Below are 25669 nucleotides of genomic sequence, written 5' to 3'. Positions count from 1 at the left end.
TTTAAGGAGAGTCTAAAGGAAAGATCTAATTTTTAAAAAATACCTTGAATATCAAGATGGTGTGGTGTAAGTGTTCGAATACCGGCTTCTAATACTGTAGATACAGTTTACGTTCATGTAATAAGGACAGGAAGGTCGCTGAGTTCAGCCCCAAACCGCGCTCTTAGCCAGCACATTTCCCTCTTTTAACAAGCGTCCGTGGGCATTGCTTTACCAGGTAAAGAAGAAGATAGCCCGCGTCTAGAGTGAAATTAACCTTTTTACTCTTCTTTTGCAGATATGAAGTGCAGACTCCCATTCACGGCTGTCTGTTCTGTTTCCTGCAACAGCACACACACGCTCTGATGGTATTTCACCTGTGTGGAAACGGTGTATTTTAGCTCATTTCACTTTTAACTTCTGCCCTCCCATCAAGGCACAAGAGTTCTTTCCCATTTTGAGGAAAAAAAAAGAAATCTACTTGAAATACATTTCGAAGTACGATGTTTGGGGTAAAAAGATGGGGAGCCTTTACAATGATTTACGCACGTTGTTTTAATCCCAGTATTGAAAAAAAGCTGACTTAGGACTTTTGCACTTTTGTTTTCGTAGTTAGAAAGCCTCCTAAGACCAGTGTGCTTTCTACTGATGTATTTATAGTGAAAGAGGGATTTGATAGTGTGTATGCTATTGGATCAAACAGAAGTGATGGCCGGAGATTGTGTGAGAATCTGGATTTCAAATCTGCAAAAGGAAGGTGCAAAAAGGTAAGTTGTTCCTAGAACTGGAATGGATGCTGCTTTCCTGTTTTGAGGTGCTCGTGTGTTGGCGTTTTATTTTTAAAATTTTTTTGTTAGAGAATTGCAATTTATTTTCCAGTTTTGGTCTATTTTGCTAACAGTTTCTTATAAACAGCAATTTCTTCTGTTGGGAAGGCTACTTTTATTATTAACCTTTTACATTTTACTGTTTTGAAGTGAAAGCATTAAAAAGTATTAAAAATACTTTCACTTCAAAACAGAATGTAAAAGGTTAATAAATAATTTTTAACATGCCATTAAGGGAAACAACTTTTCATTCAACAAAACTTTATTGGGCACATCTGTGTGTGAGACACTCCTAGGTATTCCTCCTCCATTGCGCTCCACAGGTGTTGCTTTTCTTAGAAACTGAAGGCAAAACCCTCCACCAGTAAACCAGGTTACAACCTGCTTCATTGTGATGCTCGCTTTATTACAGTGGGCTGTAACTGAACTACAGTGTCTCCGAGATGGACCTGCATATGTATTAGACACAGTTTCTGCCTCTTATTAATTTACATGGGAGGCACGCATTGTAGGAGTGGTGAGGAAATGAAACACAGGTTTTTTAAAATTTAGCACTTCAAGGAATTATTATTGGATCAGGGCTTGAATAACTGAATATCCCTTTTTCATAATTTAATAAATTTGGAAAAATAAAATTGCCAGTATATCTTGTAATCTGTGCTTATTTTGATTGCGTACTTCCATGTACACTTTTGGGGTTCGCTGCTGATCCAGGAAACTGCCTGTTACAGCCTACCAAGACCGTGCTTGTAGTCATCAGCAGCTTTAAAAACAGTTTGCATCCTGTTTGAATTGGCCATTGAATTAAACCTTTAGGTAAAGTAAGAGCTTCTTATTGAGTTCCTATTATGCATCAGATATTGGACCACATGCTTTAGTTAGTCTTTATAGCTCATGGTATTTTCATTTATATGGGAGGAAATTGAGATTCATTTCATTTGGCCAGTACTTATAAATGACAAAATAAGGATTCAGTTATAGGTTGATCTGAATCTAAAAAGCCTATACTTCTATTTTCATGTTAAAAAGTTAGTTGGGCTGGCAAATTTTCTTGTAAGTAGTAAGTAAAAAATTGCATATTTCTGAAATTTAGTGCTTATCTTGATTTCAGTATCAGTATGGGGTGTGATCCAAAGGCTACTATGGGTGTTAGAGGCAAGCAGATTTTTATTGGCTAATAACCATGGAGCCTTCTGCCTGGAGACTCCCCATTTCCTTAGCTGTATATTGGAATGCTTAGTAGGCTCTGAAGATTTGGTTCTTGCCTGTTCCGTGATAGTCAGAAAAAAATTAACACTTGGGAGACTACTAAGCGCATCAATGTGTGTGTACTTTTCTTCAGTCTGAAAAAGGCCAGTTACTGCTTTTATTAATTATTTTATTCTAACATTATGCATGTACACATATATCTTTTAAAGTTGGAAGAATTGTTAGCTGTGTAGAAAGCATTTGATCCTATATTACAAGATTTCACATACATGTGGATTGATCAGGTGGCTGCTTTTGTTAAGCATTTGACATTCTTAACTTTTTTGTCATTGTATTTTTTTTGCCTTAATTTTAGAGTTAGTTGATTGAAGAACACATTTTTTTTTCACTTTATCTTTTTTTGTATTTATTGTTTCAGGGGGAGAGAAACACTGATTTGTTGTTCCACTTATATATGCATTCATTGGTTGTTTCTTGTATGTGCCCTGACTGGGGATTGAACCTACAACCTTGGCATATCAAGACCCTGCTCTAACCAATGGAGCTACCTGGCCAGGGCGAATAACACATTTTTGAGGAGACTCTTTTTGTGAAAAAAAGGAGCAGGACACAAGCAATTGAAAAAACAGAAAGAAAAGTGGTACTAAATAGTAGATAGATCTATACAGTGTTAGGTACTTGGGTTCTAGTACTGGCCTCCAACTGTGAATTTGGGTAAATCTGTGCCTCTCTGAGCTCCAGTCTCTAGTTCTTCTGAGGCTAATTTGTTTTGACTTTAGGCAGGTCACTTAAGCATAAACAAGCAAATAAACTGTCTCCGTTTATATATATGTACAGTGAATAGGGTAATCAGTTGATCTGGTTTTCCTGTCTCATCCTGCTTTGATTGTTACTTCCTCCTCCTTTGTTCAGTGTAGGTTGCTTTGGCTGATAAAGTGACCCTAAAAATGAGGCTATTTGACTTACCGGGTGAAAACAGATTTTATGTATCATAGTATTTATTTGAAACTGAAGGTCTTTAAGTTGAGCAATGCATTCTCTAGTTTATTTTAGGCTCCACTATTTTATACCCAGCTTTCTTAGGTAGTTTAAATTATCTGCCTACTGCTAAATTCAGACAATAGTGTAATACTAACATAAAAATAATCAGCTAACACATAAATTCATTAATTTCCTTCTCTTTAATGTTATGTTTTTGAAATTTTGACATAGGTACATTTGTTTCTTTAGCATTATATAATAAGCATTCCTTCAAGTTGTTAAATTGTCTTTAAAAAAATTTATTGATTTTAGAGGGAGAGAGAGAAACATCAATTTGTTCTTATTTATGCATTCATTGGTTGATTGTTTCGCCCTGACTGGGGATTGAATCCACAATCTTAGTGTATCAGGACACTGCTCTAAACAACTGAGCTTACCTGTCCAGGGCTAGTAGCTAAACTGTCTTAATGATTATTTAAAAAAAAGTCATAAATCAGTGGTTGTACCATAATTTTTGTTTAATTCTTTATGATGGGAAATGACCCTCCATGTATATATTACCCTTGCTTCGACATTTATCAGCTGTTAGCCAGACTTTTGTCATCATATGTCCACCTCCACTAGATGATGATTATTTTTTAATTTTTTAATTCTTACTCTAGGATATGTTTTGATTTTTTTTAGAGAGAGGGAGAAACGTTGATGTGGGTGAGAAACATCCATCAGTGGCTTCACATATGTGCCCTGACCAGGAATTGAACCCGCAGCCTTTGGGTGTACAGAACGACACTCCAACCACCTGAGCCCCCCAGCCAGGGCAACCACTGGATTATTTTGAAACAAATCCTAAACATGTCATTTTACCACAAGTATTACAGTATAGGTCTCCAAAAAGATGAGAACTTTAAAAACCATAACCGTACTGCTATTATCACACCTAGCAGAATGGCATTTCCTTTATATCATATCTAGTCAGGCTTAACATTTTCCACATCCATCTCAAAATTAACATCTTGGTCAACATCCGTTTTGTTTAAATCGGGGTCCTAAGTAAAAGTTTATACATTGCAATTGGTTGATAAATGTCATACGTTTTTCATCTGCAGTTTTGCTATTTTATTCCTTTGCAGTCTGTTAAATCATAGTTTGGTAGCGTTTCCCACATTCTGGATTTTTTTCTGATTGCATCCCCTTGGGTGTATTTCTATGTTTTTAAAATAGATAGTTCTTGCCCCTCCAGTTGGCTCCTGAGGGGAGAAAAAAAACCACAGTCCTGTGAGGGCCTCTTTTGAAAGCCTTATTTTGAATCATTAGAAGTGATATGGATATCTCTTGCCTGCCAGCAAACTTTTAGACCTATCCCTTAAATACGCCTTCAACTTGAGTAGTTCCAAACACAGAAAAATTTAACCAGTTACAATTACCTGCAAAGGCAAGAGTTTTCTCAGCCTTCTCAGTCATACTTGAAGGGACAGCATTTCCTGGGGCCTATGCTTTCTTTCTACACAGATGGATCATTTAAATTGTTTAGTACTTTTCTCCATATTTTAAAAAACAATTATCAAGCGGCTTTGAAATCCTGAAAACTTTCTGAATTCCATTTTTGGACCTGATATAAATTAAGGAATCATGAGGTAAATGCTGATGCTTAAAAACCTTTGTTCATTTGAATTTTGCGGTACACGCCCATTGAAGGTTGCAGTTAGTTGTATTTCAGAATTGATCTTTTACAAATATTGACTCGGTGTGTGTGTAGGTGGCATACTGTTGCATTAAAAAGAATTGAAGTAATTTCTTTAGAAAACTTCATGTTCCACTAAGTTCTTAAAGCAATCTGTAGAAAATTTACTTTTTTTTTTTAAAGGAAATACAAACCAAGACAATGGTTTTTTTTCTTTACAGAGACCATGAAACGTATGGTGCAATAGCCTTACTTTTGGTGGGAAAAATATACAGCCATTCTGGTGAAGCAGTGAGTAGTGGTATCAGTAGCTTATACTAAGCATCCAGGTTGAGAATTGAGGCTCTCAAGTAGTATGCTTAAATGATTGTGTTGAATTGTACATATTTAAAACACCTAAATATTTTTTGGCGATTATTCTGCTCATATCTCAAGGTGCTTGCTGATAAAGTCCTCAGGCAGTACAATAGCACAGAGGAAAGTGCCCAACGCTTTCCGGCCCAACAGCTTGTAGGACACCCACTACCATGCCAGTGTGTATACATTGTATTGAGAGTGAGCTCTTGGATTGCATGTTGGACTGATAATTTTTTTGGAAGTGATTAGTCATTCAATGTTAAAAACCTAGTTTGAATTTGAGTTTAAAGAATCCTGTAACACGATATTAAAAATAAATTTTATAACTAAATTGTATAAACTAGATAATTAGATGTGTTATCCACAAACTATGCCAGCCATGTGTTATTGGATTTGGGATTTCTAATAAGGTTAATTTTCAGCCTTTGTGTGTGGGTTGGTGTAAATAAGAACATACACTGTGTTCTATGCTCTCAGTGCAACTAGGTTTAATCTTCCTAAGGTCAGTTCTCCTGTGGGGGTTTTTTAAGAGGCTGTGTGTTGTGTGCTCATCTTCTCTGTTATGGCCGAGTTAATTTCACACTGATAAGAAACTGAAAGATGTCCTTAGTGGTTACTTGTGCCTATAAGGTATATCCTTATTTCTTGATATTTATTGGCCCTGTTCTTAAATTCCCAAATTAATTCAGGCACACATTACCAGAAGAACAGAGCTTGCTCTGGGGCAGATCTTTCAAGAAAGTTGAGTGGAGGTTCAGTTACACTCTGGACAGATTTAATAAAGAATATTTTTGCTTAAAAACTTGGACAGTGGGCCTCAAAATGTGCACAAGACTTCTGAGACCCTCTACCTCACATTGCATATTTAACAAGGTGATTCTGATGCAGGTGATTCTCAGGGCATATTTGGAGATAATCGATTTTTTAGGGTGTAAGGGGTGGTTTTGCCAAAATAGTAGAATAATAACTTTGTTAAACCTGTTTTATAAGTCACTGGTTACTTTCAAATGGATGTACAGTAATTGCAAAGAAGCTATGCATGTGGGGATGGGCTACTTGGGTGGCAGTTGTAGGTCCTTGTTACAGAACTGGTTATTAAACTAGCAAATAGTTTCTTCAATCTGGTTGCCCACTAAAAATTTAGGTAGACCGTAATTTTCCTCTCTTTCTCCTTGGACCAATATTTAAAAGTTTTTTGTGTTTTGTTTTTGTTTTAAAAATTCAAATCCTCACCTGAGGATACATTCACTGATTTTAGAGAGAGTAAGGTGGGGGTAGAGAGAGAAACATTGACGTTGATTGCTTGCCTCCCATACACTCCCCAATCAGGGATTGAACCCGCAATAAAGGCACGCACCCTGACCTGGCATCGAACCCTCAACCCCTTGGTGCATGCGTCGATGCTCCAGTTAACAGCCACCTGGCCAGGGCCCCTTCGAACCAATTTTATATAGTCACTTGACTGCAGAATAGTGGTTTTTAGCTTTGTAAAACTTGCATGTGTAATACTTGCTTTCACTTTTCCTCATATCCCTAACATGTGAGAAGGTTGCCAAGCTTTACTTTCTGTAATTAATAATAGCTACTCAGCATATTCTACTCTTATGCAGGCACTGTGCCAAGCAACTTTGTATACATTGTTTCATTTTACTCTGAACAACCAATGAAATAAATTCTAATCCTGTTTCACAGATAAAAGACACAGGCTCAGAGAGATTTAAGTAAATTGCCTAAAATAAAAGTGGTAAATATTGGTAGGTATATTGATGATGCCTTTTTGAATGATAGACCTGTAAGATTTGAAAACAGCCCTGTTATAATACACTTAACTATATTTTATCATTAGCATTTTAGCTTGTGATTTTGGTGGTGAGTCATCTTGGTAGGTTGATAGAGCTCTGTCCCTTGCTCAACCAGGCAACAGCTGCTGGTTTGAAAATGTGAACTGCAGTTAGTGACCTCTTTGGACATGTTGTAAATGGGATTTCTTCTTCGTGTATGGTCCTGGGTCTTCAGTGAGATAACCATTGGTTAGGCCTCAGCTGGCCTGGCCCTGGCAGCACTGGAGTCGCTTGTGCTTGAGAAGAGTTAGACTGGAGCTCCTGGAGCACAAGACTGGCGTAAATTTAAGTGCTGGATGACTGGGTTGGAAAAGGATTTTAAAGAATAAAATATAGTAAGTTGCTGAACAACCTTTCTTTTTTGGTAAAATAGGGATCATGAAATAAATTGATTACATTCCCTTTTTAAAAAATGTTCATCTGTTGAGAAATACTTAAGATTTCTGTGTGGTGGACCCTATAGAATATAATAGCAAAAGAAATATTAAAAGTATGTAGAAGTCATAATGGAAACATGGGAAACAATTCCTATGTTTCCATTATGATTTCTATGTACTTTAAACTGCTTACTGGATCTTAGAACCAGGATCAAGGGAATTCTATTAAATTGTTTGAAAACTGATGAGTATTTACATTAATAATTTAAAAGGCCCTTTTATTGCAGTGTTCATTTTCTGGGAAAACGTCAAGTATGTTGCTCTAAGTGATGTACAAAAGTGAGTCAGGATGTGTCTGCTTGTAAAAATATTTCGCACTTTTGTGGCTATTACCAGTTTTTTTGGATGGTTACTTAAAATATATTTTTTAAAAATTTTATTTTTTAGAGAGAGGGGGGAAGCAGGGAGAAAGGGTGAAAAACATCGATCACCTGCCTCTTGGCATGTGCCCTGACCAGGAATCGAACTGGCGACCTTTCACTTTGCAGTATGATGCCCAGCCTACTGAGCCACACTGGTCAGGGCTGGATGATTATTTTAAAAGAACTTACTATTGTAATTTGAACTATACAGATATTATTACTATTTTTGCTTTTAGGAGGACTGAAACATAAGTGTTTTCTCTCTCTGTAGTTTTCATTTTTATTTTCAAACCTAGTTATCAGTTAAGCTCTTAAAGAAGATTATTAGAAGGTACATAATTGGGAGCTTGAAATCTACATTATTAGATTTTTTTTTCCCCTCCACCTTCAAAAGCTGTATGTGATATTCAAGAGGACTGAATAGACTTTCTAAAAGATTGAGTGAATTTTATGGTCAGAGAGATGTTCTCATGCAGCCCTCTTCCCCACCCATTAACTTATGAAGCTCTTTCTTGGAATTGTTTATAGTTGGTGAATGCTATCTTTTTATGTTGCTAACATCATCCTCCCTTCTCACCTATTTGGGTACCATATCCTTGCAGGTTGCCCTTGTAATACATGGGGCTTTTAATTAAAAAACATCATTCATTCACTTACAAGTAATAAAATCTAATGCATTTTAATTTTTAATAGAGTAACAGTTACCATATATTGTGCCTACTTATTGTGCACTAGGCCCTATGGTAAGCAATTTTGTGCATTCTTTAATCTTGATCACAATTCTATCAAGTTACTTAACTGCAATTTCAAAATCTGAAAGCTCTGAAAATGGAACTTTGTTACTTTTTTGGTGGCAAAGAAACCTAACATGACCTGAAATTATGTGAGGCTGTTAGATCTATTTGTTCAGTTTAGTGTAAATGATTTTAAATTTTACTAGTGAAATATTAACATGCTTGATAATAGAGTGCTTATTATCTTTTGCAAACCAGAACAATCATGAAATCTGAAGCCTGCGTACATCCGTGGATTCAGGAAGGAGCACGGGGACAGCTGCCCCACGGCCTTACTGGGAAAGTTGGGTGGAGGAGAAAATGCGGGATGCAGTAGTTACAAACCTGACTTTGAGCTGACTGCTTGTATGTGTCAGTGCTCTGTTTCTTATTAGTCATGTCGTCTTGGGAAGATCACTTAACACTCTCTGTTTTTAGTTCATTCAGCTATAAAATGGGGATAATAGTAGTACTTTAATAGGGTGGTTGCATGATTATCAATTAATGTAAATGAGTACATACTTAGAATGGTGCATGCCACATAGTAAGTGCTGTGTAAGCATTAACTATCATGAAGTGCTACTGAGTGGCAGAACTAGGAGGAATGTGACAGCAGCTGGTATAGTCACTTCATAGGGGTTGGCTCGAACAGCCAGTCAACCTAGATCCTGTCATTATTGTGGGCTACAGCGTAATCTGCATCTTTAAAATACTTGAAAGAATCTAGAAACGTCAGGTAATACTGGTGAAGTATAACTGTACCCTTTAAATTAATAAGGGAGGATGGCATTTATATTTTACTAGGGATGAGATGACTAGGCGTTGCTTGCAAGTGGAGGGTGGGAGATATTTCTCAGTCTTTTCTTCCCAGATGGCTTTTTTAAGGAAATTTTGGTCTTTGTCATGAAGAGAATATTAAGGTCTCATTAGAGAAATTGAGTCCTTATGGTCCTCTGCTTCCTGTGTGTTTTTAAATTCTAATTGAAAAGGACTCACTTTTGAGAATTATACATTTCAAAGTTAGGGAAAGGAAATTTTTTGTGCTCTTTGTGCTTATTAAATGATGGGTCCAGACTAGTATAACTGAGCTTAAGTTTTTAACCAAGTGATTTAGACATTTTCAATCCTTTCACTGGCCTCGTCTTATTAAGAGGCTGTTATTTTCCCTCCACCACGCTTACCTAACCCTTGTAACACTCCTTCCTTTTTGCCAGGTGGATTACCTTTCTTTTATTGCTTATTTAAGCTTCTGAACCTTGTCAATTTCCTGTGGAGGAGGGAATCGTGTGGCTAACTGGTGGCAGCTGCGCTGTATCTGGTCCTCTGTTGCCTTTTACCCACCTTCTCAGAGTTTTACTTTATTAAGGCAGCTTAATTGGTTACCAGCATTCAGAAACGGGTACACTCTTCACCTAGTCGGCTTCAGCCCTTCAGAGAGCAGTCCATTCCCTGCAGAGCCCCTGCCTGATCACAGTTCCTCGGTGATTTCTTCTCAGACGTTCGTAGCCTCTTGGCAATGACTGGCATTCTAGTCTCACTTTCTGAAGTTGCGTCCTAGGGCCTGGGACCTAGTTTTATTTTACTGTCTGACTATATAACTAGCATAGTTGTATTTGAATTTAGATTTTGTGCTTATTGATACTTTAGGTGGGTTTGCTGGGATTTATGCTTAAAATAGGACAAATTTTTAAAATATGCTTCAATGTTTTGGAAGTGAGGTAAACTAAATTTAAGATTATACTTAAAATTTTTAATTTTGAAATCACCAAATACTGTAAACCATCTAGAGTCACTAATTTTACTACATTTGCTTTCACTCATTATATAAACATTTTTTCCTTGAACTCTTTGAAAGTAGGTTACATACATCATTCTCCTTTCCCTTTAATACTTGAGCATTTATTCCATAAGATCAAAGATATTCTCATATATAACCACAATATATTTTTAAAACTCAGGAAGCATTGATAGGGGCCTTTTATCTAATTTGCAGCCCATATTTCATTATTTTGTCAGCTTTTCCAGTAATGTCCTTTGAAGCTTTTTTCTGTCTCCAGTAAATGATCATGTATTACATTTAGTTGCAATGTAAAATAGATCATATGTGCCCTGGCCAAGTAGCTCAGTTGATCAGAGCGTTGACCCAGTATGCCAAGGCCATGGGTTCTATCCCTGGCTAGGGCACATGAAAGTATCAACCAATGAGTGCGTAACTAAGTGGAACAACAAATCGATGTTTCTCTCCCTCCCTCCCTCTCCTTCCTTTCCTCACTCTCTAAAATCAATTTTTTAAAAAAGTAAATGTAATAGGGACTATTCCTCAATTAAGGTTTGTCTGATACTTGCTTATGAGAGGCTCAGGTTCAGACAATGTTATGTTCTCAGGGAAGATCACCTGCAGGCATGTGATAGTCATTTTTTCTCATTGGTGATCGCTTGGATTCTCCCTCAGGTTGGTGGTGTTCCGTTATTATTCCCCAGTATAGTTGCTATTATTTTCCTTGTACTTCCTTTAGTAATACCTCTTTTTTTTTTTTTTTTTTTTTAATTTTACTTATTTATTTTAGAGAGAGGGGAAGGTAGGGAGGAAGAAGGAGAGAAACATCGATTGGTTGCATCTTGTATATGCCCCAACTAGGGACCCAGGACCACAGCCCTGGCATGTGCCCTGACTGGGAATTGAACTGACAACCTTTGGTTTTGCAGGACTATACTCAACCCACTGACCCATGCCTGCGAAGGTCGTAATTTCTTTTATTACTATGAAAATATACTGCTTCTCATCAAACTTTCCCCTTTCTATTAGGTAGATAATTTAAAAAATTTTTAATTGTGGTAAACGCATAAAACGTACCATCTTAACCATTTTTAAGTGTAAGTTCAGTAAATGTTAAGTACATTCACATGTGAAACAGATCTCCAGAACTTTTTCGTCTCACCAAACTAAAAGTTTGTACCCTGCTTTCAGTTATTTTGAGTATACCCAGAAGTGAATATGCTGGTTCATATTTTTAATTTTTGAGGCATAGATGTACATTTTTATTGTAAAATCTTGTATTCATGTGGCTGACTATTGAATTTCATTTGTGCTGAGGTTAACTTGGACATAACCAATCTGAGATGAAATGTGAAACAAAATAAGCTTCACAGTTTTCCCTCCTTTATGGAGAGAGTATTGGTCCAGCTAGAACACTGAGGCCTGTATCGGTGACCCTCTAGGACCTCTGTTTGCATGCCTAAAGTTTGTAAAGCTTTAGTTTTTGTTTTCTTAGTTTTAGTGTATAATATTTTTAAAAGAATCTGCAGTTGGAGCTTGACAACAGAGCTGGAGGAAAGAAAATGAGAATCAGTTGTTCACTATTAAATTATTGTAAACAGGAAGGAAAATTAAAAAGAATGTAACCCTAGGTCAGAGGTGAATTGCTTTAGGTTGCTATGAACTTAAAGCTGATGAACACTATCGGCATTTCAAAAACATTTTCAGAATAAGAGGTAAAAATTATCAGTATGTTTGGCTTTTTAAAAAATTGACTATTTGATAACATTTTTAGTTTTGTTTGAGGTATTCCTTTGGAAAGAGAATTTGGATGATGGTTATGAGCTTCACTCTTAAGAATTGATACATATTTAGGTGTGGGATTAATTGGCAGTGCTAGATCTCTTGACCATATACCATAATTTTGTAAAATTTACCAGTGGGCAAAGAAAGACTTCATTTAGGCAAAGCTAGAATCATCAATAAAATTCATATATCTAAAGCGGAACCCAAATAATAGAAAATATTCTCCTACTTCCTCTAATAGTCATATTTTTGAATTTTGGCTTAAATATTCTACATTTACATTTGTTTCACATTTACATAAACCGAGGATTATTTTTCATAGAGATTTTTCTCTTGCCTTGACACAAAATAATTATTAGGCCCAAGTATTCTCCCTCACAGTTTTAGCATTCATTACTTCTAAATGATTAAGAAGATGGCTATCTTTAAAACTTTTTTATAGGTTCACAGAAAGTTGCAAAGATCGTACAGAGAGGTCTCTTGTACAGTTCATCTGGTTTTTCACAGAAGCTGTTTTTAAGCCATAATACCTGAATAGTTTTCCTAAAGAATTTTTGGGTATTCATTAAAGAAGACTGAAAATAAGGGGTAGAATCAGTATTTAAAGTATTAATAAATATTTTCATGCTGTACAAAGAAGGGGTGGAGAAAAGAGGACAGGCACTTTATATCTTTATTATTCAACTCCTGGAGTATTTGTAAAAGTTCTTGTAGAAAAAGCTCTGGCAAGGGATTCTAACAGCCTTCTACCTTGCCACTGTCAATCAAAATCTCTGCTGAGGTTATCTGAGCATTCACATGGAACATAAGTGTCTTCACTTTAGAAAAAGCTAAAAGCAAAACTGCTTGCTAAAAATTAAGGTCCTGGATTCCACCCTGGGGAGTCTGGCATTTGGTCTTGGAGGCAGGCTTAGGAATCTCCCATCTTCAAACACCGTAGAAGTATTGTATTACAGATCTCCACAGACTGCATTTGAAAAATTAGATTTGAGGCTTTTAAGACACCATAGTTTTGTGGCTACTTAATTTTCTTACTAAGGTTATAGTTTCATAGGTTAGTAGCTTTCAAACTTTTGAGCATAGTTACAAATACATTTTACATGTGAGTGATATATACATACATATATGAAACATTCATTCTTGTTACATATATTTACACTGATTTTTAAAATTTATTTTAATCATAGTTGCAAATCCTTGAAATTGATTTCACAGCCAGCCTCTCCATCCTCAGTTGAAATATTGCCCTGGTATTGGTGCTGTCCACGTAAGGGTGACCGACCGTATGATTCCTCGGGTGGGATAGAACACGGATCCCCTTTTCCTCGTACAGCGCTTTATCTTTCTGGTCCTTTGAGGAAGACTTATTATTTAAAACTTTTTCTGCTTTTGCCAGTCATCCGCAACCCAAAATTACCAGTTTGTACTTATTTTTTCCTTTTTCTTTTGATGCTGGCTATTTAAATTCATCAGTACACAGTTAAGCACCTCCCTATGTTATTAAAACATTTAATGCTGGTATTTTATCTGCTTAGGAGGGAGAGGCAAGGGAAAAAAACCCAGATGAGAAATTAATGTTCTTATTAAATTCCGTGAGGGTAAACACATCGGATTCCACAGCTTATTTGATATAAACAACTTTAATAATTGGCTGGGTTATCCTCACACTGAGATTATAAATTTAAGATACAGCAAGGATTCCAAGCTCTAGTTAATTATTAGTTGAAAATAAAATCAAATTATTTAAATGAAGTAAATTAAATGAAGTAAATTTTAGCTAAGAAATGTTTAACATTTATTGGCCTGAATTCTTAAGGAAGGAGAGTGTTAACCCATTTTACACATGTGGAAACTGAATTTAGAGAAGATTAGTAATGCCTGAAGGATACAAGGTTGATAAGAGACTGCTGTGAAACTTTGTTAGATGTTAACATGATTATGGTTTAGTTTTTCCTAAAAAAAGGGAAGAAAATTTGTTTGTTTAGCTATGGAAAGATGTGAAAATGTAAGGGGGACAAAATGATGGCTTCTCATGAGTTAGAAACTTTAATTATTATACTAATAGTGGTCTTAGCTCAGATAAGTCGTATTGCTGTATGTAGCTCTACATTAGAACACAGAATCACCTCTCCCTTGTCCTGTCATCTGAAAAAGCGGTTGAGCACCTATATTTAAGAGAAGGCTAAATGCTCAAAGTGCTTTTGTGATTGAGTAGTCAGGAAGCAGAGGCTTAGGTACCAGCTGCTGTAGTCTCTACCAGTGAGGAGGGTGTCCTTCCTTTGTGGGCTAGCCCAGACCCCAAATTGTCCCACCTTAGGTTAAAAAAGAAGGCTTCCCTCTTCCTTTGTGGTTTCTAAGTATTTGCTATACGTTGTTGGTTTGTGGTAGTCAAGCAAATAAGACTTTAGGAAGAAAACTTTATGTGCTAGATCCAGAAACCCTTGTACTGTTGACTGTTCCTATATCCTTGCCTGATATTAGGCGTGTCTATAGTCTGGCCATTAATTACCTAATGTCAGTATTTCTTTCCAGCAAAGTTATTCTGAACCTTTTGGGAAAACACATGTACAAAACACTTACATCTGGTGTCAGGGCCCTGCCTGACTACCTGAAGCTAATCCTTGGGTTTGAAGCACCTCTGCCTTAAAGGATTGATCTTACATTGGGTTGACCAGAAAGTCGATTTAGTTTTTTCTGTAAAATAAAACACATTTTCCATTTTCACCAATATCTATTGATTTGGATATTTTGAGTATGTTGGCTGTCTCCTGCTATTGGCTTCTAGTGGGTGGAGGCCAGGGTGCTGCTAAACATCTTCCAAAGCGTAAGGCAGCCCCACAGCAAAGAACTATGGGCCAAAATGTCAACAGTACCAAGGAATTTTGCAAACCACTTTGACATGTTTGATCAGTCACAGCACCTTCTCCATACACTGCACAAATTTTGCGTTTCAGTTGTGTTTTTACCTTTCTCGAAATAACAGCATAATATGCCGAAAGTGTTGCGTATTTTCTTCTCTCTTCAGTATTAAAATGGCTGCACAAAAATATACCAATTTTGATAAGTTTTTTTTTAATGCATGCTGATATAATCTTAACAGAATTGTTTTGAATGAAGTTAGAAACAAGCACTACTAGAGCCATCCTAGGGAAAAAAACTAAATGAGCTTTATGGCCAACCCAATTATTGTGTTTAATGCTGTTTGACTCATAGTGTTTAAAATTAACATGTTAACGTGTATATGATGAAATTATTTGGTAGTGTGACTTATTTTTATGTGTAGGAATCTGAGTAGTGAGTTTAAGGGATGTTTAGCCCAGGCAGATTAAGCCACAGTTACTTCTAATTGTACATAAGAAACAAGGTTATTGACCCTGTTTTGTTAGAAACTGAGAATGGTATAAAGACTTGGGTTGCATGCCATTGCTTTGTAAACTGAATCTGGACCCGTAAGGAGTTTAATGCATCAGACTAGCATTAAAACAAATAAAGTGTGTACTTATGTATGTATAGATGCACACATGTGTATATACATAGGCATTTTTATTGAATTGCGATGTGAAAATACAGGGTGGGGCAGAAGTATAAAGGTGTAAAAGTCTTATAATACAAGACTAAACTGTTGACAACTGTAATTGAAAAACCAAAATAAAAAAAATTAAAAAAAAAAAAAAAAAAAGACTAAACTGTTGAGTACTCAAAACTGTAATCTCACTTTTGCCCCAACCTGTATTTTTTAAGAAAACATTTTTATTGATTGATTGTAGAGAGGAAGGGGAGAGACCGAGGCCGGGGGATGCAGAGAGAGTAAGACATAAACATGGAGTTGTTGTTCATTGGTTGCTTGTTGTATGTGCCCCAACTGCGGACTGAACCCACAACCTTGGTGAAGCTGGACAGTGCTGTAACCAACTGAGCTATCTGGCCAGGGTCTACCCTCTTCTTCCCCTTTCCCCTTCCTCTTCCCCTTCCCCTACATTCTTTCAAAGAGAGGGAGAAGGGAGAAAAAGCGGAACATTGATGTGCAAGAGAAATATCAATTGGCTGTCTCTGCATACCCCGAACTGGGGACCTGGCCTGTAACCCAGGCACGTGCCCTGACCGGGAATCAAACTGGCAACCCTTTGGCTTGCAGGATGATGCCCTGCCCAGTGAGCCACACCAGTCAGGGCTACACCCTGTATTTCTTAAAGGTGCAATGTGATTTTAAGAAGTTAGAAACCCACAGCTATGTCTGCTTTTGAGGTACTTTTGAGTATCTGAATTTCTAGTATTTTTGTGGATAAAGGGCTTAAGAGTTGGGGTGCAAGAATAAAGGGGCAACTGTTTTTGAAGTTTTAGTGATTAATAAAGTAGAGGTGGGATTTTACTGATTTAATATTTTGAGGATAGCTAAGGCTGAATTTGTTTTGTGAAGGTTTTTTGAAAGCTGTTGTAATCAGGAAGATATGTATGTTTCAAATTTATAATTGTATCTGTTGGACGAGTTGTGTTATAGTTCAGAGAACGTAATATCAGATGTTTAATATTAAGGTATCTGGTATCCTTTCTGATTCAAGACTGGAAAGGTCTATTCTAAGTAAGTTCAGCTATTCTGGCATTGTGTAGAGCAGGCATTTAAGGATTTCTGTTTTAACCTAAAATATGGGACTAATAAAAAATGTAGGGGTTTGGGATTTGGGGGTAGGTAGTAGGTTTCTGTATTTGTTCTTTAGTGTGAGATAATTTTTAGAAAAGGTCATGCAAATAAATATATTAGGTATTTAAGAAATTGTACTATAGCCATTAATCACTTGTTTTTTTCTTCCATTTCTTTCAAAGGTTTGGGCCCCATGGGATCCCTGTGACAGTATTTCCCAAAAGGGAATATAAGGATAAACCTGAAGCCATGCAGCTGCAAAGTAATACATTCCCAGAAGGGACAGAAGTCAAGTGTGAAGTGAATGGTGCTGTTCCCGATGACCCCTCTCCTGTCCCGCTGCCCGAGCCGAGCTTGGCTGAAAGCTTGTGGACTTCTAAACCACCACCTCTCTTCCATGAAGGAGCACCTTATCCTCCCCCTTTGTTTATCAGGGACACATATAACCAATCAATACCTCAGCCACCTCCTCGGAAAATTAAACGACCCAAACGAAAAATGTACAGGGAAGAACCTACTTCAATAATGAATGCTATTAAACTGCGACCAAGGCAAGTCCTGTGTGATAAATGTAAAAACAGTGTTGTTGTGGAAAAAAAGGAAATTAGAAAAGGTAGTAGTGCAAGTGACTCTTCTAAGTATGAAGATAAGAAACGGAGAAATGAAAGCATAACTACTGTGAACAAAAAACTGAAAACTGACCATAAAGTGGATGGGAAAAACCAAAATGAAAGCCAGAAAAGAAATGCTGTGGTTAAGGTTTCAAATATTGCTCACAGCAGAGGAAGAGTAGTCAAAGTTTCTGCTCAGGCGAATACATCAAAAGCGCAGTTAAGTACTAAAAAAGTGCTCCAGAGTAAGAACATGGATCATGCAAAAGCTCGGGAGGTGTTGAAAATTGCCAAAGAAAAGGCACAAAAGAAGCAAAGCGAAACCTCTACGTCCAAAAATGCACATTCAAAAGTCCATTTCACACGTCGATATCAGAATCCTAGCTCAGGTTCCCTTCCACCCCGAGTTCGTTTAAAACCACAAAGGTACAGGAATGAAGAAAATGACTCTTCTCTGAAGACAGGACTTGAGAAAATGCGGAGTGGCAAGCTGGCACCCAAGCCCCAGTCTCGTTGCACCTCTACCCGCTCAGCAGGTGAGGCCCCTTCAGAAAATCAGAGTCCCTCAAAAGGCCCTGAAGAGGCCAGCAGTGAGGTTCAGGACACAAACGAAGTGCTTGTGCCTGGGGAGCAGGATGAACCACAGACACTGGGCAAAAAGGGCAGCAAAAGCAATATCTCTGTTTACATGACCCTAAATCAGACGAAACCTGACTCTTCCAGTGCTTCAGTGTGTAGCGTTGATAGCACAGATGATTTGAAATCCTCCAATTCTGAGTGTAGTTCTTCTGAAAGCTTTGACTTTCCTCCAGGCAGTATGCATGCACCTTCCACCTCCTCCACCTCCTCCTCTTCAAAGGAAGAGAAAAAGCTCAGTAATTCCTTGAAAATGAAAGTCTTTTCCAAAAACGTCTCTAAGTGCGTCACACCAGATGGCAGGACCATATGTGTAGGGGACATTGTTTGGGCCAAGATCTATGGCTTCCCTTGGTGGCCAGCCCGTATTCTTACTATAACTGTGAGTCGGAAAGATAACGGCCTCTTAGTTCGACAGGAGGCCCGTATTTCATGGTTTGGGTCTCCAACAACATCTTTCCTTGCTCTTTCGCAACTGTCCCCCTTTTTAGAAAACTTCCAGACACGCTTTAATAAGAAGAGAAAGGGCCTGTATCGCAAGGCTATCACAGAGGCAGCTAAGGCTGCCAAGCAGCTGACCCCCGAAGTGCGGGCTCTGTTGACACAATTTGAAACGTGAAGGACAGTAAGGTAGGCAAGAACCATTGCAAGGCGCCCCAGGTTTTCTAGTCTATGTAGGAGTAACTTCTTTGAAACAGTGTGGCCAAACTGGGGAAATTGCATTCAGTTGGCTGCTTTTGTAAAAACAAACAAAAAACCCTTAACATGATAGCCATTTTTAGATTGAGAAGCTAAACTGAACAAGCAAATTGTATCTTAGCGAAGCGAGATTTTAGCAGTATTTTTCAGTTTTGAAGTCTAAAACCATCCCAAGGCATAAGAGCCATAGCCTAAAATGAAAATGAATTTTTGCAGGGACTATTAATTGCCATTTATACCTAGTACTGTGTGTATGTGTGTGTGTATATATATATATGCACATGTGTGTGTATATACATACATACTATATTTAAATATAACCTGTCACTATGTGACACAGGTTGCATATTTGGGATTGCAGGAAGGGCTGGTGTGCTGGTGGAGAATTGTATGGATATTTAATGACTTTGTTTTTAATTAATGAACACTTAGCCTTCCTATGGGCATAATGGCGCAAGAGCTGGATACTAAGGTGTTAGACAGACTGAGATGCTTGCTATTCAGTTGCACACTGAGGAAAGAGCCCAGTGTTTGGGATTGAGACTGTCAAGGCTAGCTAGGTTTGAATCATCACTCCTTTGTTCAGTGGGGATTTAATAAAAACTTTCAAACTTTTGGTTTGGGAGTTCAGATAGGTTTGTTTTCTTTGGATATGTGTAAATAGTTTATTGCTACATTTGGTCAGATTTCTCCTGACTGGCTGTTCCTAAATTCTTAGGATACGTCCTGATGAATTACACTTTGTGAATTGTCATATGTGTAATTGTTGCATTTTGGATGTACCTAATTTGATAATTTAAAAATTATTTCCATTTAAGGTATCTGTTTGCAGGTCAGAAAATGAGAAAATGTAATTGTGTAATGCTCTGATGTAAAAACACAAGCTGTAAATAAAATCAACTAAATCCAAATTATTTGTGTGTGTTTCTCAAAAAGCTTTGAAAAATTTCAAGATGGTAGAAAATTATTCTTGTAACTGTAGAGGAGGTGAAAAAAATCAAACCTATTTGCTCTATCAGAGAATATAATACCTGAGCATTGATAATATGCTTAAAATGAGGTTTTGTAGTACAGAGGTCTGATATACTTACAGATTTGGGACCCCTCTGCCAATTTCTCATAAATATATGGGTTTTAATTTTTTCATTATTAGCCTTAATATTTCCTTACATGCTTCATTTTTTAATGTTAGGGTAATTACAACCAGTCTCTTCTCCTTGGTCCTCTGCCTCAAGTATCATTGTTTTGGGGGCTGGTAACTGAGCTCGTCATTTTTCTACACAGTCCATGTGTCCCTAAGATTTGATTTATTTTTTATTTTTAGCTTTGTATTAGTGAAAAACAGATCAGATTGCCTATGAAAGGCAAGTTTATCCCAAGGTTAAGTTCCTTTCATCCTTTTTGTGTCTAACTTAAATTTGATATGTCAATTTAACACTTTTGGTAACTAAGTTTTAAAGAATAATTTTTTTGTGGCTTTCTAAGTAATCAATTTGAAATACATTAGATACTGTGGAATTAATGATGAAAAGATGAATGGAGATTTTAAAACCAATAGTCTTCTGTCAGCTTCCTGAAAGTTATGGACTTCTATGATTTATGTACTGATTTCTGCAAAAGAAAGTAGACTTTCTTCTGGGGAACTGAGTCAATGCTTTTTGATTATAATAAACACACAACTGAAAAAAAAAAGGTGTATCACTTATAGAAAACATATTCTTTCCTGCAAACAGAAACGAGTATACTATTCAAAAAATCTTTTTGATCACAGGTTGAAAGAAGTTCACATCATGATTGAGGAATTTTAAGGAAGTATCTTAAAAGATTTTCCAAGTATTTGTTTCAGATACATGAACTTGTTCAGATATTTTTGAAAATTTGATTCTAAAGTTCAGATTTGAACAAGGCAGAGCAAAACGTCACCTAAATTACTTAATTCCAAGCCTTCCTGTAATGATCCAGGTGAGTTTTATCTTAACGTGGTGGTTTTGACAAGTGATATTGCTAATGTAGTCAAGTGCTTTGGCAAATGTGCTTTTGTAACAAACCAAATTTGATTGGTTCCAAAAGCCATAGGGAAAACAAAAGGAAATAGTCATGATTGTTGAGTACAAAGATGACACTCAATTTTATGTAGCCCATACCTTTTAGGAAAAGGTTTGAAACTTAATCACCAATGTACATGATCTCCAATTATGCAGAATGATCCCTCCCTTATAAACAAGCAGTCTGGCATATTTTATTTTTTACAAAAAAATTATTTATTTTTAGAGATGGGGAAGGGAGGGAGAGAGGGAGAGAAACATCAATGTGTCGTTGCCTCTCACACATCCCCAACTGGGGACCTGGCCTGCAACCTAGGCATGTGCTCTGACTGGGAATCAAACCAGTGATCTTGGTTTGCAGGCTGCCACTCAATCCACTGAGTCCCACCAGCCAGGGCTGACATTTCATTTGAAATTTATATAGTGAAACAAGCTTTAAAGAACTTCTGAATACTAATCCAATAGCTGTATATTAATGTTTTGTTTAAATAGAAACTTGTTAAACAGCTAGATAAATTTGCAGAGTAGAATTGGGAGATTGTAACTCCTTTTTCTTTGCATTTCTCTTTAAAATGATATAATGAGGCATTTTTACTTGTATGGAAATAACCAAATAGGTAATTTTTCCTGTTGCAAAGAGAAAACTAGGTTTGGGCCAGATCTCCAGTGGTTAAGAAAAGTGGCTAAAACCAAGGGTTAGGCAGGGGAGGAATCAAGTAAGAGCTGTAAAAGCCAAACATGAATTTAATTCTAGACTTCCTCAGAAATTTAATGTGTGAGAGTATTATTCCCTTCTAGTTTTCTAGAACTTACAGACTAGAAAGCTGACTTCATTTAGAAGGATCTATTCAACTCATTTATAGTTGTGAAACCAGAGACCTAAAAGATGAAATAGTCTGAAGTCCATTTGCATTGTCTGATAGTGTGTCCTGAGGTGGTTTTTGTTTTTGTTTTAATCCTCACCTGAGGATATGTTTATTGAATTTAAAGAGAAGAAGGGGGAGAGAAAAACATGGATGGGAGAAACATTGATTGGCCACCTCCCACATTTGCCCCAACAGGTATTTAATCTGTAGCCTCCTGATACATGGGAAGTCGCTCCAGCCAACTGAGCAACACGACCAGGGCCTGGTGTGGTTTTGATGAGAAAAATCAATAGTAAATGTATATTAGTGCTAAGAATAGAAAGGAATTTAGGACTGCAGGCAAAATATAGGAAACTTTTACTAAAATCAACTATACATTAATGAGTGAGTTTCTAATTTATAAAATGCTGAGTTGCCACCCCTCTTCAAGCAGGTTGTACTTACTATGGGTTTTGTGGAAGGAAAGGTACGTATTTGTATTCCTTTATAGACATCCTTTATATAGCTGAATTGGGATTTGGAAAAAATCTATAATTTGGATAAAAAAATAGCTTTCCTCTTAAATTGTGAATTTTTCTATAGTTTGTGCTGCATTGGTTCACTTTGGTTAAGCGGACAAAGCAGAGACAAGACTGGCAAATGGGTGGGAAAGTTGGTAATGTCACTTGATTCAGGATATTTTGATTTGGGTCAGGTAATGTCCTCCAATTGGGAATTTGTAGGGACAATGAAGACCTTATTTTTAAGTTGGGGCAAATTTAGGGTTTGCTTTGGGATTATATTAATAGGGTTGCCATTGAAATGCCTGATACAGGGATTTCAGAAATGGAACAAGATGCTGGTGCCATGCTTATTGCCAGGAGAAAATAAAATGGCTAAGCCTCGTTGATTACTTCTGACTAGTTCTGACTTGGTTAATAGGCCCTTCATAGTCTGCATTTATAGTTTAGGTACACTTTTGTATTTCTTCAACAATGGGAACAGAATTAAAAAGTGACAGCTTTAGCAATTAATATTCTGGTATGCTATTTTAAATAAAAGACTAGGAAGTTTAAAGTTGTAGTGATATACATGGTCTGTATATTTTTGTTTTCCAAGATATCTTAGTGTCTGTCATAGATCGTTGACTGACATCAGAAGAGAAACAGAAACAGTTTAACTCTTAAAAAAATCTTGACTCAAGTAAGAGACTTAACATTTATGGACTCAAGGATTTTTTTCCTTTACTTTCCTTGTGATTTTAGGTGGAAGTTTCTTCCTCGTCATATTAATAGAGCACTGTAATTGTGTGTTTGTGTGTGTGTGTGTGGGGGGGTATTTTGTCATTAAACACATCTAACCACAAATTTATCATTTTAACCATTACTTACAGTGTACAGTTCTGTGGCATTAAGTAGACTCACATTGTGCAACTGTCACCATCATCCATCTAATTTGTTTATTTGTAATTTTTTTTTCTTTTGAGAGGAATGGGGGGAGGAGGGCAGCGGGACATGGACTTGCTGTTCCGCTTATTTTTATGCATTCATTGGTTGTTGCTTGTATGTGCCCTGACTGGAGATTGAACCCGTAACCTTGGCAAGTGGAGATGAAGCTCTAATCAACTGAGCTACCAGGCCAGGGCCTGTAATTTGGTTTTTGTTAGAAATCTTTTCTATTTGGGATGCTATTCTACAAGGGGTTTGGAAACTAAGTCACAGGAGTTATGCACTGATTGGAACATGCTACGGGCAGCCTGGCTTCCAGGATCCCTTCTTAATCATCCTGCAGTTCAGCATAATGCTAATGGTGCTCCCACTTTTAATAACTGGAATTGCCTCAGTAAAATTTCTAGGTGAGTTGTGTTACTGCATTTACCCATTAAATACTCTTTTAAGAGTAGGCTTTTAGGTTAAAACTGTTCCCTCTCAGTGGTGAAAACAATTGTTTTAGATAAATTTATGAATATGGAAACAAATTATTTGTTATAAAATTAGGTGCCAAAACTTATTTATATAGCATCACACTTTCCCCATATTTTTAAAATTGTGTACTCAATACTTCACATTTTTTATGTCTTGTACAATTAATAGAAAACAAATATGCCTTGACACATGTAGATAACTATTAAAATACAATTCTAAGATTATCTTCTGTACCACACTGGTAGGAAAGATTGAATTTTTATATTACATCTTTAAATCCATCATGGGATGAATTGAATAAAATTTTAATGTATCTAATTAATCTGAAAAAACTAATTGCCAAACTTGAATTTTTTTCTTACAGATTCCCATGTTCTGGCACAAATTAAGGATTGGTTGCAGGGAGGTGTAAAAGAAAAGAAGAAACTAGACTAAAAAATTATCAGGATTTTATCAAAATACTGAATTTGTGAGTCATTCTCATTTTTCAGCTGAATAAATGAGATGTTTGTAGTATACATTGTCTAACTTATGGGCTTTCTTCTGTTGGACACTTGTTTGTAAAACAATTTCTTAAAACTAATGTTGAAAACAGGCCAGTTTAAAAATGCCTGGTCTTAAAACTTGGTTTAAACATGAGTTGAGTATTTTTAAAATTTTCCTTGTATAATAAGAATGTGACAGTTGATCCTTTTATTGCCTTAGAAATTTGAGTCTTAACCAGAAATCAGGATTTAAAACTTGAAGTTTTTTTCTGTCCTAAGAGTCAGTATTTAGAAGGAAAACCCGATACTCCATAGCTAAAGAGTTAGGCTTTTTTCACACTTTATTCTGTTTCACACAAACTAAAAAGTTGTAATTATATTGCATATCAAGTTTTAGCAAGGTTTTAAAAAAAAAATAAGATAATCCTCTGTGTCCCTCAGTTCTTTTCAACACAAAGATTCACCTAAAAGCTATTGAAAAAGCCTAGGAGGGAATAATGTTGCACCCTCAACCCCTGCCCCCCCCCATATAAAATATGTAAGAATTTGTTGCTTGCTGGGGGAGAATGTTTTGTAGGAATGTGAGGGTCATCCTGTTGATTGTAAAAGATAGAAATGGACCGTTATGAGGATTTAACTGGCCAGTGACGCAGGGGAGCTGTAGCATTCATTACCGTTTTGACACTGGTAGTGCTTGATACTGGGCTTTCGTTTAACAACCTCATTCTCTTCCACTTTTCAGACACAGTTGAACGTACAGGCTCTTGAGCCGGATTTCCTAGATTCAAAGGAGTCTATCACTTAAAAGCTATGTGACCTTGCCCTGACTGGTGTGGCTCGGTCCATTGAGTGCCAGCCTGTGAACTGAAGTGTTGCTGGTTCAACTCCCAATCAGAGCACATGCCTGGGTTGTGGGCTGGGTCCCCAGTTGGGAGTGTGCAAGAGGCAACCAGTGGATGCCACCCCCCCCCCAATCAATAAGTAAATAAAATCTAAAAAAGTTCACTAAGAAAAAAGTTATGACCTTAATTTACACAAAGTCATTGTCTGTGAAATAGGAAAAATAATAGTATTGTTACTTCCTCATAAGGTAATTACTCTTTAAATATTTAAAGCAATAAAGTGTCCGGCACAAGACCTATATAGTTATTTGCTATCATTACCACAGCCACCACTCTGTGTGTGGCATCGACATTTCATTTAGGTAGCTTTTGATATTATCTTGCAACATAGTTTAAGTGAAAAAACGTCACAGCAACATTATATGGAAATTACAATAATCACAGGATGATCATCCATAAATACCTATAAGTAGGCATGACTTATTTCCAGCAGGCATTTGTGGAGGGCAGCTGGGGCGCAGGTCACGGGAATTACGGTGAAGGGAGAAGTGCATTAACATTTCCGCGCTTGCCGCCCCTACATACGGGCCGCGTACATTCCGGGAGTCTGCTGCTCGATGATTTCTGCCCTCCCGTGGGCCAAGCATAGGGCCCGACGCAGCACCGATGATTGCTTGCGAGTGAGGAGGAGTGATTGTTCAGACACTGATGTGCTAATGACCAGTCGCCGTTTCGGAAGCCCGGCGTGTCCACATCCTTTCAGAGACGTGCGACGTGTCTGAGCCGCTGGGGTTCAGTGGGGTAGAGGTCCTCTTAGGAGGGCTTTACACGGGTATTAGAACTAAAGCCACGCTTGTCAGCTCTTGGTGTAAACTCGCTGATCTGCATAGATGCTGTGTTCCCCTGGGACCCCGCTGTTTGACGGTTGTAACG

The 25669-nt window shown here is 37.1% G+C and overlaps 1 protein-coding gene across 7 annotated transcripts in view; it reads left to right on the top strand.

Moving 5' to 3' along the window:
- The window catches only part of PWWP2A (PWWP domain containing 2A), a 33480-nt gene that overhangs the window by 1234 nt on the left and 6577 nt on the right, over positions 1 to 25669 (top strand). For 3 of the 7 annotated variants that reach the window (XR_016513335.1, XM_090288518.1, XM_090288520.1), the window contains exon 2: positions 16831 to 17795. Coding sequence is in view for 6 of the 7 variants with exons in the window: in XM_090288518.1 (XP_090144644.1) it covers positions 16831 to 17795 (965 nt within the window). In the remaining variant the exon portion in view is untranslated. Of the gene's footprint in view, positions 1 to 286; positions 747 to 16830; positions 19448 to 23773; positions 23879 to 25669 lie in introns of those variants that run through there. The other 4 variants (XM_090288519.1, XM_090288517.1, XM_090288516.1 and 1 more) reach the window with 4 other exon arrangements.

Source organism: Furipterus horrens, unplaced genomic scaffold (assembly GCF_987537825.1).
Source record: "Furipterus horrens unplaced genomic scaffold, mFurHor1.1.pri manual_scaffold_10, whole genome shotgun sequence".
NCBI classification, from domain to species: domain Eukaryota; kingdom Metazoa; phylum Chordata; class Mammalia; order Chiroptera; family Furipteridae; genus Furipterus; species Furipterus horrens.
The sequence above is the reverse complement of the archived record's forward strand: the minus strand, read 5'-3'. Positions and strand labels throughout refer to the sequence as shown.